At 41.1% G+C, this 17175-nt stretch overlaps 1 protein-coding gene across 2 annotated transcripts in view; it reads right to left on the reverse strand.

The window, feature by feature from the left end:
* Positions 1-1813: 1813 nt before the first annotated feature.
* POLR2D (RNA polymerase II subunit D) overlaps positions 1814-17175 on the reverse strand; it is a 15664-nt gene continuing 302 nt past the window's right edge. Inside the window, exons 2-5 of one of the 2 annotated variants that reach the window (XR_003906739.1) lie at positions 11355-11535; positions 5739-5834; positions 4398-4699; positions 1814-3645 (exon numbers count right to left, since the gene is read on the reverse strand). Coding sequence is in view for 1 of the 2 variants with exons in the window: in XM_029934785.1 (XP_029790645.1) it covers positions 4621-4699; positions 5739-5834; positions 11355-11535 (356 nt within the window). In the remaining variant the exon portion in view is untranslated. Of the gene's footprint in view, positions 3646-4356; positions 4700-5738; positions 5835-11354; positions 11536-17175 lie in introns of those variants that run through there. The other variant, XM_029934785.1, reaches the window with a different exon arrangement.

Raw genomic sequence — 17175 nt, forward strand, 5'->3', positions numbered from 1 at the left:
AAAAATTAAAAAAATAAAAAATAAAAAAACACCTCAGTGGTGTATAGAAAATGATATACATCTTTTAAACTCCAGAAATCTGGAGACCTAATTTTGATCCATGGCCCTATTATCACTACTGCTTTTGTCTGCTGAAAACTTTTTTTTAACTGAGTAAAATTTAAAATTTTGTTCCTCAGTCACACCAGCCTCAGGTGCTCAATTGCTCCATGTGCTAGTAGCTACCATGGTGGACAATATGTGGAACATTCCCATCTTGCAGCAAGTTTTGTTGGACAGCTTTGACTTGTCATTCAGAATCCCCAGGTGTCTTCTGGACGATTTGTCCAGCACTTCCACCTCAACTCATGGAAGCCACAGTGGGGTTTATTACTTCAGGTACATTCTCACTTCTCCCTGCAGCTCTGCATGGACCTTTCTCAAAATAGGGGTGTGTATTTACTCAACATTTGGCATGGCATACCTGCTCAGTGCCATGCAATGGGGAAAGGAATCACACATAACCCAAGTCTGAATGTTACTCCACGTTTGGTGGCTTACAGACCTGCCTTCACTGTTCCCATACACCTGATTTGGCCTCTGGTCCCAAAGTGCCCTCCTGCTGACAATGGAGACTGCAGCCCTGTTACTAGCAAGCGCGACTTGGGACCCCAAATCTACCCAGTGTTAGTCTTCATCCAGGGTTGCATACAGGTATTTGTCAGGGTTCCTTACAGTGACTTAACGGCAGTAGCCACATGTATACTGTTCACAAGTGTCAGTTTCTATCCTTAATGATAATTGCTTTCATAGAATATTAAAATTAAACCAACACTAGGTCTGACCTAGGCTCTCAACTCTTCCCAGAAAAAACTGAAATTATGAACTGAGTATTAAATACCAGGAACGTTCCCAAGTGCAAAAATGCTACTTACAAAGTATTTACTTTTTTAAAGTTTATTTAAACCTTTAAAGCTTTGTTTTGCTTTATAGTTTGAATGGGGATGGGGTACAGAGAAAGGAAAAAAAGAATCCCAAGCAGGCCACACACTGTCAGCATGGAGCCTGATGTGTGGCTCGAACCCACAAACCATGAGATCATGACCTGAAGTCAGATGCTTACCCCTGGGCCACCCAGGCACCTCCAGAACAAAGTGCTTACAATTTTTTAATGTTTATTTTTGAGAGAGAGAGAGAGAGAGAGAGAGAGAGAATGGGCAGGGAAGGGACAGAGAGACAGGGAGACACAGAATCGGCAAAGCGGGCTCTAGGCTCTGAGCTCTTAGCACAGAGCCCGATGCAGGGCTCAAACTCGTGAACCCCAAGATCATGATCTGAGCCAAAGTTGATACTCAACTGACTGAGCCACCCAGGGTCCCCAATAAAGTGTTTTTAAAAATGCACGCTTAATGGGGTGCCTGAGTGTCTCAGTGGTTTGGGCATATGACTTTGGCTCAGGTCATGATCTCGCAGTTTGTGGGATCAAGCCCCATGTTGGGTTCTGTTCTGACAGCTCAGAGCCTGAAGCCTGTTTTGGATTCTGTGTGTCTCTCTGTCCCTCCCCCACTCGTGCTCTGTCTCTATGTCTCAAAAATAAATAAACTATAAAATTTTTTTTTACAAAATGCACACAAGTATTTCAATGAAGTGTCAAGCTGCTGTAGGTGATGATAGGTGATCAATGTACTCGGTCTGTAAGCTTCTCTGTTTAAACTTTTCATAATAAAATGTAGAAAAAGTCACACCACTGGCATTTCTGCGGGTTTCAGTAATTTTTTGCTTTTTGTAAAGTCTGTTCCTTTTTTTTTTTTTTTTGCTTAATAGTATTCAGCCATTTGGATATACATTTCATTTATTCATCAGTTGGTGGGCATTCAGATTGTTTCCAGTTTTGGAATATTATGAGTAACACTGCAATGACTATTCACATACAAGTCTTTATGTAGGCATCAGTGGTTTTGTAAATAAACTCAAAACATTAAATGTTGGATAAGAATGGCTTGTGCTGGTCAGGTTGCATTCAGTAATGCTGTTTTCAAACCTTAAGTCTAATAAACTTTAGTAAAACCAGAGTGACTAGAATTTTCAGACAAATTTCTTCCAGTTAACTTAGCTTTCTGATGGTTTGACATCTTGACATCTTTCAGCTTTACTGCTCAGTAGATTTTGTTTCTGCTTTTGCAAATACAGTGCAGTGAGCCTCACAATGTTTCATAGTTGATTAGATTCTGACGACCTCCTAAGGATTCTGTATGACGTAGTCTGGGACCCTACGAAACAATGTCCAGCAGAATGTTAACCAGACTTTGAATCTTTGAACATCACAGAGCTCTTACAAATAGTTCGCTAAAATGTTCTTTTCTCCTACTACGTCTGATCACCTTACTACCATTTATCAGCGCCCAGCTCTATGCCGGGCCCATGACATGCCTCAGCACTCGCAGGTAGCTCACAGATTAGCAGCACACGGGTGCCACCGCACTGCCCGTAGGCCTGGAGGTCCCTGAGGTCTGTTTTCCAGGGCTCTTCTGTCTGTGCAACTACTTGGTGGCACATGTTACTGCCTCTCTTTAAAAACAATTCTATGGATCGAAGTAATTTGGTTTTCATAGCCTGACACCAGCACCAGCAGTGTGCTACTCAAGTCCTGCACTAATTTCTATGAAGCAAGCTAACCACCTATGTACACGTGCTCTCTGACCGAGATCCTAATATGAGCTAACATTTATTGGGGCATAATATATGTCAGATGCTAATTAGACTCTCTTTAGTAATCTTCTCAAAACTATCTATGGAATAAGTACTATTGTTATATACATTTTATAACTCAGAACACTGATGAGTCTCAAAGAAGTGAAAATGCCAAGGATGAAAAGATGATTTCCTTCAAATACTAAGAATACTGGTGACTTATAAACCATGGCATTTCAGAAACTGAAAGAATTTATAAAAGTTTATTTTTGCCTTAGCCAGCACATATCAAACTACTTTTTTAAATTTAAATTTTATTTTTAAGTAAACTCTCCACCACATGAGGCTTGAACTCACAACCCCAAGATCAAGAATCATATGCTCTACTGAGTCAGCCAGGGACCCCAAACTATCTTAACTTTTAAAAGCTAACTTTGTTGGGGCCTCTGGCAAGCTCAGTCGGTAGAGTATGCGACTCTTAATCTCCGAGTCAGGAGTTCAAGTCCGACAACGGATATGGCACCTATTTAAAAAAAGAAAAAGGTAAGTTTGTTGTCTTTCCAACTTTTTTTTTGGATCACATATTCATTTGGAGCCAACAAGTGCTCCAAAGAAAAATCTCCAAATTGTGAAGTAAATAGGCATGTTTCCTTTCAGAAATATCAAAGCTAGAATGTTTAGCTATTTTTCCCTTCCAGTGAGCAGTATGTGTGCCGTGGATAAATCTCACCAGCTACAACGTGGCTACGGCACCATGCTTGCATGTGCAGCTGCTAAAGGCGTTTCCCAACGAGCTTTACCGCGACAGCCTGCCTTGTGGTGGCCCCCAAAGAGGAGGGAGCCCTCCTTGCAGGTGATCCCCTCTTTGCAGGTTACCCCAGCAGAGAGCACCCACAGCTGGGCAGCAAGCCAGAGGTTTGGACTGGGTGTCCCAGACAAGGACTCTTCAAAAAGCGTCAGACCTTCAAGTCTGGCCTACAACAAAGGGAAAAAAAAATCTTAATTTGGGAGTGAGAAAAGAGTGCTTAAAGACCACTGCCTCCAAACCTACATTCTGCAATAGTCCAAGAAAAAAGGCCAAGTACCCATCCTCAAGGATATGTGCCCCTGGCAGTTCTCCTCAGGTGTGACTGCTTCCCAGCGAACTCCTTCCTGGACTCCCAGGTTAAGCACCATGATGCCAATGGAGTCTCACAGTCATGACGATCCTCCTTTCTTAAATAACTTTACATGAGGATACAGATCTGGTTTAATTCTTCCTTTTGCATTTATATTTGGGGACCCCTGTTTGGGTTTTGTTTTTTGTTTTTGTTTTTATTTTTGTTTTTAAGTGGGATCCATGCCCAACATGGGGCCTGAACTCATGGCCCTGGGATCAAGAGTTGTATGCTCTACTGCCTGAGCCAGCCAGGTGCCCCTTACTTCTCCCTCTTGCATTGAAATAGACTATTGTCTCCTATACCAGTTTTATACGATCTGTTATAGTTCTAAGAACTACAAACACATTGAAATTATTAAACATGAAATCATGGGAATCAAAAATAACACAGGGGCTAAAAAGATAAAATCTTAAAGGGGGCACCTGGCTGGCTTAGTTGGTAGAGCATGTGACAACTGATCTTGTGCTCATGAGTTAAAGCTCCCTTTTGGGAGTAGAGGTTACTTTAAAAAAAAATTAGAAATAACACAGGGGCCAAAACTGTGGTATGAGGTAGTCAACAGTGTACCTTACATGCGCATCACCCCATCTCCCCATTCTGAGAGGCAAGGTCAGGTTATCATGGTCCAACAGTCAAGTCCAACACAAAGACAAGTCCTAAATCAAGACAAAGCTGGGTTGTTCTGTCCGAAGGAAACCCAAGTGTCTTCTGCAATAGAATTTCTTTTAAGGCAGCTCCAGAGCCCCTGGGACGGCGGATGCAGTTCCCTCAGCAGAATGGTATCTGGAGATCAGTACTGAAAGCTGCGCTTGGTCTGGATGTCATCAAGAATCTGCTGTAGCTCCTCATCTTCAAACCGCCCCTCCAGGCTACAAGGAAACCAAAAGAAGTGTCTCAGCAACCAGCAATGTTGCCAATCTCTTTTTTAATACATGCTAATCTCTGGGCACCCCTTTGCCCACTTCTCCATTGACCTCTAACACAGGACACTTCTACCCTTTCAGGTGTATCTCCTCCATGCCCTTACATTTAGAACCATTATTAAGTGTTTCAAAGACTTAAAAAAAAAAAGTATAGGAAATAAGTGAGCCTTAAGAGTGACCCCTACTTGATTTAGATTTCTTTGATAAACACAACAGAACAAATTAATGAATGGCTCTGTGTATGCCCCCCTATTGCAATACCTTCCCCAGAATTAACCATTATGCTAAATTTGGTATTTGTCATTTCTACACATTTTATACCTACTATACATATATATATATATCTAAGCCATATGCAGCACTGTTTTTAGACTTTATAAGAAATGGCATCATTCTGTATGTATCTTCTACAATTTTTTTCACTCCAAATTCATTTTGGTATTTGTTGATACTACTCCATGTTGTTCCAGTTCATTAATATTTTCACTGCTATAGAAATATTTATTTATTCATGCCCTTGTTGACCGACAGACTGACAATTCTGTGACCACTAACACTGCAGTAATGTTAGAATACATGCCTCCTTATGAACTGTAGGAGCTGCTTTTAGGGCATGTACCCAGGAATGGGTTTTGGGATCACAGTGGATAATCATCTTTTAACTTTACTACATGTGGCTAAATTGTTCTCCCAATTTAGCCACATGTAGTGGCTAAATGCGCATGTAAGGTTGGGAACTAATGCGCATGTAAGGCTGGGAACTAATTTGCACTCCTACCATCAGAGTATGAAAGATTCGGCCGTTTCACATTTTTGCTAACAGTCGGTGGCTATAAAACCATCATTTTCATTCCCTGTTATAAAAGGCACTCCATTCAATGTTGGTGATATCTGTCCAGATTTTAAATGCGCACAAGTTTAGACACACTAATTCTACTTGTAGGAATCTTTCCAACATACAGAACTTAGCACGGCTGGTACTCACCTCGGGATCAGAGCCTTCGACTCCTCCGCAGTCTCTGGGCAAAGGTTGGCCAAACAGGCCAACTCAAACTTATGAAGCTTCTTCTGGAGCAACAGGCTGATCATGGGGTAGAGAACCAAAACAAACAAACACCAAAAAATGATGACTAGGAAAGAGAACCCAATATTTAGCAAGAGGGGATAAAGCAAAGCACTTGCAATCTTTCCATATGGTTAACTTAGCTGCAAAATCATTTCCTGTTCTGTTCCTGGAGAACAGGAAGTTACAATGAAGCCAGACAGAGACCACACAAGTGAGCAGAGCACACAGAAGAGAAACCCTGACTTGATAACTTGAAAACCCACCATCTGCACCTTAGGGACTACACAGCCTTTCTCCCAAGAATTTATTTTGTTGTTCTCCGCTCCCGTTTGGGTGCTCTGACTTGGAGGAAATTCTCTTTACCCTTACCTACAAAATAAATATAGGTAGACCTTACTTTGTACAAATATGTGTGCCAACAGCATCTTATTTTAAAATCCACAGTTCTAGTTCAAATTGTATAAATCACTGTCAAACCCTAGCTTGGCTTTTCACACATCTAACTCTTAAAAGAGCTCATCCATGGTGGATTTGGTTTCAGAGAACACCTTAAAATCTGTTCAGAGACAAAATTTACTTACTTACTGTGCTTATCATTCCATTAGAAGCATAACAGTTATCCCACAAAATTTAGAAAATACAAGACGGAAAAAAAAAGCTACCTGTATCACCACCTAAACAAATTCAGTGTTATTATCTTAGTGCACCATTCCAAACACTTTTCTGTTTTAGAATATACACTCATACCTTCTCTTTTATCACTTTTTGTCACTGAAAAAGCTATATTCATTTTCTAAAGAAAATACTGTAAACTTAGTTACATGGGAAGAGGTTTATAAAGAAGTATAGTGTAAGTATATGCATGGAGGGGTCTGTTGTAAAATGAACATACGCTCACTTATAAACAATTTAAAAAAATACCAAAAAGGTGAAGAGAACCTGAAATCCTACCGAGAAATAACTAGTGTTAACTTTTCCATGGAGATCAACTTCCCCTCCTCTATAATTTTTTTTTCTTAAACAAAGGAATCATAGGGCGCCTGGGTGGCTCAGTCGGCTAAGTGTCTGACTTTGGTTCAGGTCATGATCTCTCAGTCCTTGAGTCTGAGCCCCGCATCGGGGGCTCTGTGCTGGCAGTGCAGAACCTGGAGCCTGTTTCAGATTCTGTGTCTCCCTTTCTCTCTGGCCCTCCCCGGCTTGTGCTCAGTCTCTCTGTCTCAAAAATAAATAAACCAGGGTGCCTGGGTGGCTCAGTCGGTTCAGAGTCCAACTTTGGCTCAGGTCATGATCTCACAGTTCGTGGGTTCGAGCCCTATGGAAAGCTCAGAGCCTGAAGCCTGCTTCAGACTCTGTGTTTCCCTCTCTCCTTCCTGCTCAATGCTCTGTCTCTCAAAAATAAATAAATGGTAAAAATAAATAAATAAATAACCCCTCCCCCCAAAAAAATTTAAAACAAAGGAAAGGCACCTGGGTGGCTCAGTCAGTTAAACATCCATCTTCGGCTCAGGTCATGATCTCACAGTTTGTGGGTTCAAGCCCCACATTGGACTCTGTGCTGATAGCTCAGAGCCTGAAGCCTGCTTCGAAGTCTGTCTCCCTCTCTCTCTGTCCCTCCCCTACTCACGCTGTCTTTCAAAAATAGAAAACATTAAAAAAATAAATAAAACAAAAGAATCATAACAAGCATCATTCTGTGATTGGCCTTTTTCCAACCAACAACACAGTAGCTGTTTTCCTCTTAGTACACACATAACTCCACCCTGAACATGGCATTCCACTAAAAGGCTGTGCCGTAATTTATATGTCAAATTTCCTGCTGTTGAACATTTCAACTGTTTCAATTGTTCATTTTAAGTAATGCTTTTTGAATATCATGTGTACTTCTCTGTGTATTTGATTACTGTGTGATTTAGTTTTGAGTACTGTGCATTGTTTTTAAAAAATTTAATTTTTAAGTGGTCTCTATGTCTCATGTGGGGCTCTAACTTACAACCCTGAGATCAGGGGTTGGCTTCACCAACTGAGCCAGCCAAGTGCCCGAATTACTGTGTGTTTTAAAGATAAACTCTTGGAAGTTGAATTATCCAGAAGATATGAATGTTTTTTTTTATTTTTCTTAAGTTTATTTATTTTGAGAGCGAGAGACAGCGAGAGAGAGAACAAGCAAGGGAGGGGCAGAAAGAAAAGGGGACAGAGGACCCGGTAAGTGGGCTCTGTGCTGACAGCAGAGAGCCCAGTACGGGGGCTTGAACTCAGAAACTGTGAGATCATGACCTGGGCCAAAGTCCAAGACGTAACATACTGAGCACCCCAGGCTTCCAAATATGAATGTCTTGAGAGATAGTACCCTAGAAGTGCTTCACCAGCACACACTTCCATCAGCAATAAATCCTTGTTCCACATTTCCCCTTCTCACAACATGTAGGTTTCCCATTCTTCTCAATCTTTTTTTTAAAGTTTATTTAGAGAGAAAGAGAACAGGCACGTGAGTGAGGGTGGGGTGCAGAGAGAATCCGCAGGCTCTGCACTGTCTACACAGAGCCCATCTTGGGGCCTGAACTCATAAATTATGAGATCATGACCTGAGCTGAAATCAAGAGTCAGACATTTAACCAACAGAGCCACCCAGGCACCCTTCTTAATCTTTTCAAATCTACTTAGCTCTTTTACCATTTTTTAAAATTTCCTTGAAGATGAAGTCGGTTAAGCCTCCGACTTCGGCTCAGGTCAGATCTCACGTTCGTGGGTTCGAGCCTCGCATCAGGCTCTGTGCTGACAGCTAGCTCAGAGCCTGGAGCCTGCTTCCGGTTCTGTGCCTCCTTCTCTCTCTGCCCCTCCCCCTCCCCCTCTCATGCTCTCTCTCTCTCTCTCTGTATCAAAAATAAATAAAAAATTAAAAAAAAATTTCCTTGAAGATGAGCATTATTTCAGTTTGTTGAGTTCAAGCCCTGAGACAGACTCTGTGATGGCAGTGCAGAGCCTGCCTGGAAATCTCCCTCTGCCCCTCCCACATACACTCTCTCAAAATAAATAAAACTTAAAAAAAAGAAAGGGGTATGTGTGTCTCAGTGGCTCAGTCGGTAAAACGCCTGACTCTCGATTTCAGCTTGGGTCTCAATCTCACAGTTTGAGGGACAGAGCCCTGTGTCAGGCTCTGTGCTGACAGCATGGGGTGTGCTTGGGAATCTCTCTCTGCCCCTCCCCCATTCAAAGCAAATACGTTAAAAAAGTGATATAGAGTTCAAACCTTGTTTTAAAATATTTCCCCACTAACCTATGATGCCGTCTTTACCATATACTGGACTCACACAAAACATGATAGAACTGTATTTGAATTTTGTTGTCATTTAGCAAATTCTCTCCTTCATTTTTCTTAAAAAATTTTTTTCTGACAATTCTTACAATTTTAAGATTATTTTATTAGCCACCTCCCCCCATTCCCTTGAAGCTGCAAAATGGCACTAAATGAATACATTAATTTACAATCCTGAGACCTGTTATTCACCAAGGCGTTACAGCTCCCTTCATCTACTCAGGTTACCTCACAGGCCCGATGGCTTGTGGTTTTGCTTGGAGGCTCTGCACACCCCCTCCCATCTTTCCTCATGTGTGCACTTTCCAGAACAATCTACTTCATCTACAATCTTACACCTTCATTTTCTACACACTTAACATATGAACATCTTTCGATTTAATTTGCTACAATTTTAATAACAATATAGTACTTCACCAAATGATTTACCACTTTATTTATTTAATTACTATTAAATGTTTAGGTTGTCTTTCTTTCTTTTTTTTTTTTTTTTACCCTTGGCTATTAGAAATATCTCTCAGAGGCGCCTGGGTAGCTCAGTCGGTTAAGTGTCTGGCTTGGGCTCAGGTCACGATCTCACGGTTCGTGGGTTCGAGCCCCGCGTCGGGCTCTGTGCTGACAGTTAGTCCAGAGCTGGAGTCTATCTTCAGATTCTGTGTCTCCCTCTCTCTCTCTGACCCTCCCCTGTTCAAGCTGCCTCTCTATGTCTTTCAAAAATAAATTAAAAACATAAAAAAAAATTTTTTTAAAGAAATATCTCTCTGAAAAATATGTGTATATACATCTTTTTGTACTCCTGCTTTTCCTAAGGATAGTAGTTCTCAAACATTTCTTCTGAAATAGAGCAAACAAATATCCCTAGATGACCTGGGAGCACAGGCTCAAATGACTTTCTGCATCTACAAGGTTTTAAGATTTGTATTTTAACTCAAGAATTTATACACATTTTCTGTTTTACTCCACAGTACGCTGGTAGCTGTTCATTGTAATGTAGAAATGCTTTAAAATCACCTGCCACTAAATAAAACTGATACTTGAAGATGCTTCTCCTGTGGCGTCCTATATGCTCCAGCACATCACTGTTTCCCAGGTTGCATCCAACTCATTTTGAGAAGCAATGCCTCAGGAAAAACTGCTAGAAGCCACCTTCTGAAATGTATAGCTCCTGATTTGTATTTACTAACATATAAAAGATCTTGAGGGGAGCCTGGATGGCTCAGGTCATGATCTCGCGGTTCCTGGGTTTGAGCTCCGCATCCAGCTCTATGCTGACACCTCAAAGCCTGGAGCCTGCTTCAGATAATGTCTCCTCCTCTCTCTGCCCCTCCTCCTCATGCTCTGTCTCTGTCTCAAAAATAAATTAAAACATTAAAAAAAAAAATTAGTGGCACCTGTATGGCTCAGTTGGTTAAATGTTCTGACTTTGGCTCAGGTCATGATCTCACCATTTGTGAGTTGGAGCCCTGCAATGGGCTCTGTGCTGACGACTCAGAGCCTGGAGCCTGCTTTGGATTCTGTGTCTCCCTCTCTCCCTTCCACTCCCATGCTCATGTTCTGTCTTTCAAAAATAAACATTAAAAACTTTTTAAAAAATAATAATAAAAGTTAAATTAAAAAAATCTTGAAGAAACTCCAAGTGAATAATAAATAAATAAGTCCATTTTATTAAAACCACCACCACTACCACCACCAATCACTTCTGTGTGCTTTTTATAGGTATATATATGCATGTGAATGCACGAGAAAGATCTGGAAGACTGACACTACTACAGCAGTGACTGTGCAGGATGATCACTGGGATTTCAGATACAGGAAAAGGTGATCAAAGCACATTTGGGTCTTATAAGCTATTTTTTTTTAAACATGTGTTTATTTTGAGAGACAGAGACAGATCATGAGCAGGGGAGGGGCAGAAAGAGAGGGACACACAGAATCGGAAGCAGGCTACTGGCTCTGAGCTGCCAGCACAGAGCCTGATGCAGGGATTGAACCCATGAACTGTGAGATCATGACCTGAGCTGAAGCCGGATGCTTAACCGACTGAGCCACCCAGGCTTCCCTTATAAGCTATTTTTAAACTTCTGACAAAAATCATGACTTTCCTTACATTCATAGTATAGATGATGCCCATGGGGTGGTGGCGGTGGTGCTGGGGGAGGCAAAGTATTTTATGTGCACATGTCCACTAGTTTGGATGAGTAAAACTTTCTTTTAGCACTCACCTACGGACACTGGCAATGGTCTCTCTGTTTTTGAAACGACTGAAACGGGCTGTGTAATTTAAAGTTTTCATGAAGACCTCAGAAAGTTCCTGCTCATCCTCCGCACTCTCATTCTGCTGCTTTCGATGCTCCAGAAGCATATGAACTTCTGAATTGAGTAGTGTCTCAGCTGTTTCAAACTCTATTTGTGAAAAGCAAAAATGTCAGCTGAAAATATTCCTTCAAAAGACAGCTTCTAAATGTTCATTTTGCCTTCAGGATAAAAGCAAGTTTGTGTCCCTGCATAAATGCAGAGGCTTCATATCACACAGCTTTACCTTCACCCAGGCCTGCCTACCACAAGGCACAGTAGAACTCATGAAATTAAAGTTGAGCTCAGTGGGGCTAGACAGTTTCTAACATCAAAGAACCTGACCTGGACATGCTATTGAATAATGACACATCATTATCCTAATTAGGCCACTTATATTTCAAAATGGAGCATAACCAACAATTATTTCTCTTTAGCTTGCATGACCTCATAATATATTATTCCATATAGTATATTCCATAGTACTAATATTATACTCTCAATTTTAATTATATATGTAAATATATAATTATTACACATTAGGTAGAGCCAAGTGTTTGGAAACATACAATAATGCACCCCCAATTCTATTTTTGTACCTGTACAAACCTTTTATCTACTCATTCACCCAGATTACATACTAGGCATTGGGCCTGAGGCTGGAAGTCCCTACCTTCCAGATTTCGTAGTCTTATGTAGTTTACCAACTAAACCTACTTCAAATATTTACCATCACACAAATCTCCTGCTTTGATACTTTCAAGTTTTCATTGAAATTCTAGTGAGTTAACATACCATGTAATATTAGTTTCAAGTATATAATTTAGGGATTCATCACTCACACACACCACCCAGTGCTTATCCCATGTGCCCTCCTTAATACCCATCACAGGTGTAATGCACTCCCAGGTCCTCTTCCCCTCCAATAACCCTGTTTTTTCCCTCTATAAAGAGTCTGTTTTCTGGTTTGCCCCTCTTTTTTCTTTTTGCCCCATGTACATCTGTTTTATTTCTTAAATTCCACATGAGTGAAATCAGTATTTGTCTTTCTTATTTCACGTAGCATTATACTCTCCAGCTCCACCCATGTCATTGTAAATGGCAAGATTTTATTCTTTTATGGCTAATATTCCACTGTGTATGTATGAGTGTGTGCACGCACATACACATAAACACACATGCCACATCTTCCTTATCTATTCATCAGCTGATGGACATTTGGGCTCACCCTTGATACTCATTTAAACCAATCTTCAGTTGGTTGAGCACTCACTTTGGCTCAGGTTATAATCTCATGGTTCAGGAGTTCCAGCCCTGCATGAGGCTCACTGGTGTCAGCCTGACAGTGCAGAGCCCGCTTCAGATCCTCTCCCCTCTTTCTCTGCCCTTACCTCACTTGCACTCTATTGATCTCAAAAACAGAAAATAAACATTAAAAAAAAACCCTCTTGGGGCACATGGGTGGCTCAATCAGTTAAGCACCCAACTCTTGATTTTGGCTCAGGTCATAATCTCAAGGTTTGTGAGTTCCAGCCCCACACTGGGCTTTACGCAGGCAGTGTGGAGCCTGCTTGGGATTCTCTCTTTCTGCCCTTCCCCAGCTCACTCCCTGTCAAAATAAACTTTAAAAAAAAAAAAAATCCTCTTCACCAGTTAAGAATACCAGTAAGCAATCTTAAAAACTAGGTGTAAAAAACAGGGGCACCTGAGTGGCTCAGTTGGTTGCGCATCCGACTTCAGCTCAGGTCATGATCTCACAGTCTGTGAGTTTGAGTCCCACATCTGGCTCTGTGCTATCAGCCCAGAGCCTAGAGCCTGCTTCAGATCCTGTGGTCTCCCTCTCTCTGTCCCTCCCCCACTCGTGCTCTCTCAAAAATGAATAAACATTATAAATTTTTTAAAAAAATAAATGACATATGGCAATCTTTTCCTGTATTTTCAAAATAACATTACCTCCTTGGGAAAACCAGTATCTCCTTTACATTCCCACAGAAGCATATGTTCCTAATAATTATTATAAAGCATTAGAGCTTGTTTCTGCCTTTTCTTTATCAGTGAGTTCCTCCAGAGTAGGGACCATTCATACACATGGATTCAGGTTTCTAATCCCACATTGATGAGGACTAAAGAGGAAAACCCAAAGTTACTTGCAATTTAGCATTTCCATGGGATGTGGGTTACGTTTACTATTGGGAAATCACTAACACTACCCCCAGACACTGCTTCCCTCTCTCGGGCCAAGTGACACTCTGCTTCCACAACAGTCTGTGTTGGGGGAGAGCAGCAGCAGGAGGAAACAGTACTTTTATTTGAAAGGTTCTCATTGCTCCTGAATCTAATAGGCACCAAAAAGCTATTTTCTCCTCGAGGTCAGCAGAGTTTAAACAAGAGGAACCTCAGAGCTAAGTCCTGTACAACCCAGGTCACTGTCTGTTGCGTACTGGTGAAGTGGTGTACAAGTGAAGAAACTACTGCTTTCAGAGCAAGGAGTTGAGAAAGCATTAAATATCAGGAGCGTATGACTCCACATCTCTGAAGTGACAGTCACAAGTGACGTAAGAGAGGAAAAAAAGCAGCAGCAGCTAAGGAGTGGGTTAACCTCAACTTCAGAGGCTACAGCATTGATTCAGACTCGAAAATAGAAACCAGGGGCATTTGGATGGTTCAGGTGGTTAAGTGTCTGACTCGGGTTTCAGCTCAGGTCATGATCTCATAGTTTGTAACTTTGAGTCCATGATAACAATGCCGAACCCATTTGGGATTGTCGTGTTCCCTCTCTCTGCATCTACCCCACTTGTGGGCAAGCTCTCTCAAAATAAACAAACTTAAAGAAAAAAAAAGAAAATGGAAATCAAGAGGCTAAACAAGTATTACTAATAAGAATAATCTCCATGCTTGTAACAGCTATTGCTGTTTTTTATTGGCCTGGAAAATTGGCCAAGTGAGAGATGCTTCCTTTCTGTACCAAACAAAATTTACCTGTTAAATGTAACAGAACTTTCAGGACACCAGGAGCCCAGTCACCTGTTCCTATTCTTTACTGAGGATAATGTCCAAATACGATTTATACATCACTTTCACTCCTTTCAAACAATCAAAGGTCAGAGCGCCCAAAATGTATGTTTGAACCATAGCCACAATTTATTAATCCAAATTATTTATTAATTCCTTCCTATAAAAAGGAAAAACATTCCTTGGTCAGTATCTCAACTGGGAATTTTCCTTTTTTTAAATTAAAAAACAAACAAACAACTTTTTTACTGTGTGTGTATTTTTCGAGGGGGGGGGCAAGTAAGGGAGGGGCAAAGAGAGAGGGAGACGCAGAATCTGACACAGGCTCTAGGCTCTGAGTTGTCAGCACAGGCCCCATGTGGGGTTCCAACTCCTGAAGCATGAGATCATGACCTGAGCTGAAGTTGGACACTTAACTGACTGACCCACCCAGGTGCCCCTCAACTGGGAATTTTGAGGACCCTTCATTACAACCATTTTGATAAAGGTAGTGATTTCAGATGGTGTTTTTATACTACACATTCTTCTCTCCAGTACGAAATGTTAGAAGATTTCTTTGAAGGAGGGAAGGACTTTTTGGGAAAAATGGCTTACTTACTAATTTTTTCAGTAGAATTGCTGTTGATTATATCACACGGATAAAGGACAAATTTTATTTTCAAGCAAACATGCTGTGAAAACTACCACTACAAACTTTCAGATATTTTCAGTGGCCTCATCCATTCTTTGTGTCCTACAGTGAATTAGCACACATTATTTGCTTTCTCTCTACAGCAAAGGCTTTCCTTATCTTCTAAATACTTACTGTTGTTTCTATATATCTTCACATTTTTTTTAAAGTAAAGTCTACCCCTCAACATAGGGCCTGAACTCACAACCCTCAACCCCGAATCCCATGCTCTACTGGCTGAGCAACCCAGGTGCCCCCATCTTCACATGTTCTAAACTACATTACACTGTGCAGCTCCATATGAGCTCAGAAGTTAAAGACAACATATTCAGAACCCTGTCACACTGTTATTTGACAGAATCTAAGATCCAATTATACCGAATTCAATAAAATTTTCATGCGTATCAGATGCTACCTGCCTTTATCAAAACAAATATTTTCAGAGCGTAAAAAATAAAAAGTAGCTAGATAAAACCTAAGTACATTAAGCTAGTTTAATTTATCATACATTATGAAAGCCATCTCCGTCTCAGTTATTACACTTAAAAGACAGAAACTTCTATTATGCCAAAAACTTCCATGAAGCTATCCTATGGAAATATTTGACCTTGAGCCTATGAAATAAAAAACTGGAAGCCACCTATATGCCTACCAACAGGTAAACAGTATTATGGTAAACTACTAAGCATGTCTAGCCCTGTAAAAGAACAAGATAGGAGTGCCTGGCTGGCTCAGTCAGCAGAGCATACAACTCTTGACCTCCGGGTCATGAGTTGAAGCCCCAGTTGGGCCTACAGTTTAAAAAAAAAAAAAAAAAAAAAGATAGTTCTACAAAATTTTTCTTTATTTAATGCTTATATATTTTTGAGAGAGACACAGCACGAGCAGGGGACTCACTGAGCTGTCAGCACAGAGACCCATGCGGGCTCAAACTCAAGCTGGATACTTAACTGACAATTGCCCCTATCGTCAAAATTTTTAAAGGCTGCAGCATTTCTTTTGTATAATCTCATTTTTACAGAGAAAATAGTGCGTGTATATATTAATAAGTAAGCATAAAATTAGTTTGGAAGGAAAAGCACTAAATTGTTTACAGTAGTTTCCTCTGAGTGAAAAGGGTGTAGAGTTTCAATTTTTATTGTGGATATAGTAACTTTAAAATTATTTGATAATTTTAAGTTCATTGTTAAGGTGGATATTGTGGAGACTTCCCCATTTAGTTTGCATTTGCATTTTCCGGTACCTGTAAAATACGGTAATTTTAAAATCACAAGCCTCTTGCTTATTTTCGGTTTCTAAATTACAAATCAAGTACATGGCACTGCATAAAGAAGTTCCCGGACAGCGAAATGTGCTGTGCTGGTAGTCAGGCCTCCGACAAAGGCTCTCCTTGACCAAACTCTAGCCAGGCTTCTCTGACCCCTCCCTTTGGGACTCAATCTTGGCCCAGAAAGACTCTTACAGAAGACTAACATAATTTCTAACAGCTCGAGGCCACATTCCTAGGATGACTCTAGGTCCCTTTAAAGCTCGTGCCACTGAAAACCAAAGTCCGCCCAAGAAATGTACTGTTTGTCCCGGCCAGCACCCGAAGACCGGGCCTCTGTCGGTTCACAGAAGAGCTGCGGGAGAGGAGTCTCACTCCCGTAAGCACCAGTTAACAAACCCAAATGGGCTTCAAATAGACCAACCCCCTTTCCGCTTTTTGTAATTCTCACTTCCCTGATTTTACGGAGACCCTGCTCCCCTCCATTTCTTCATTCAAATTGAAGTTGAGTTCAGTCCAGGCTAGCCTCTTTGCCCTATCGCAACCTTACATTACCCTTCTGTTTTTTTAAAATAGGCTCCATGCCCAATGTGGGGCTGGAACTCAAGACCCAGAGATCGAGTCGAATGCTCTACCGACTGAGCCGCCAAGCGCCCACGGAATGGCGTATTAATAATTAATGACGATGTCCTTACCACTTTAACTAGCGTCGGCTTTGTTCATCCTTGCCACATCCCCGCAGTACTTCGCAGTTTATCGGATAAGACAAATTACTTTAACGAGCAGCAAGAGGCTGCTTAGG

The sequence above is a fragment of the Suricata suricatta genome, chromosome 3 (assembly GCF_006229205.1).
Source record: "Suricata suricatta isolate VVHF042 chromosome 3, meerkat_22Aug2017_6uvM2_HiC, whole genome shotgun sequence".
Taxonomy (NCBI): Eukaryota; Metazoa; Chordata; class Mammalia; order Carnivora; family Herpestidae; genus Suricata; species Suricata suricatta.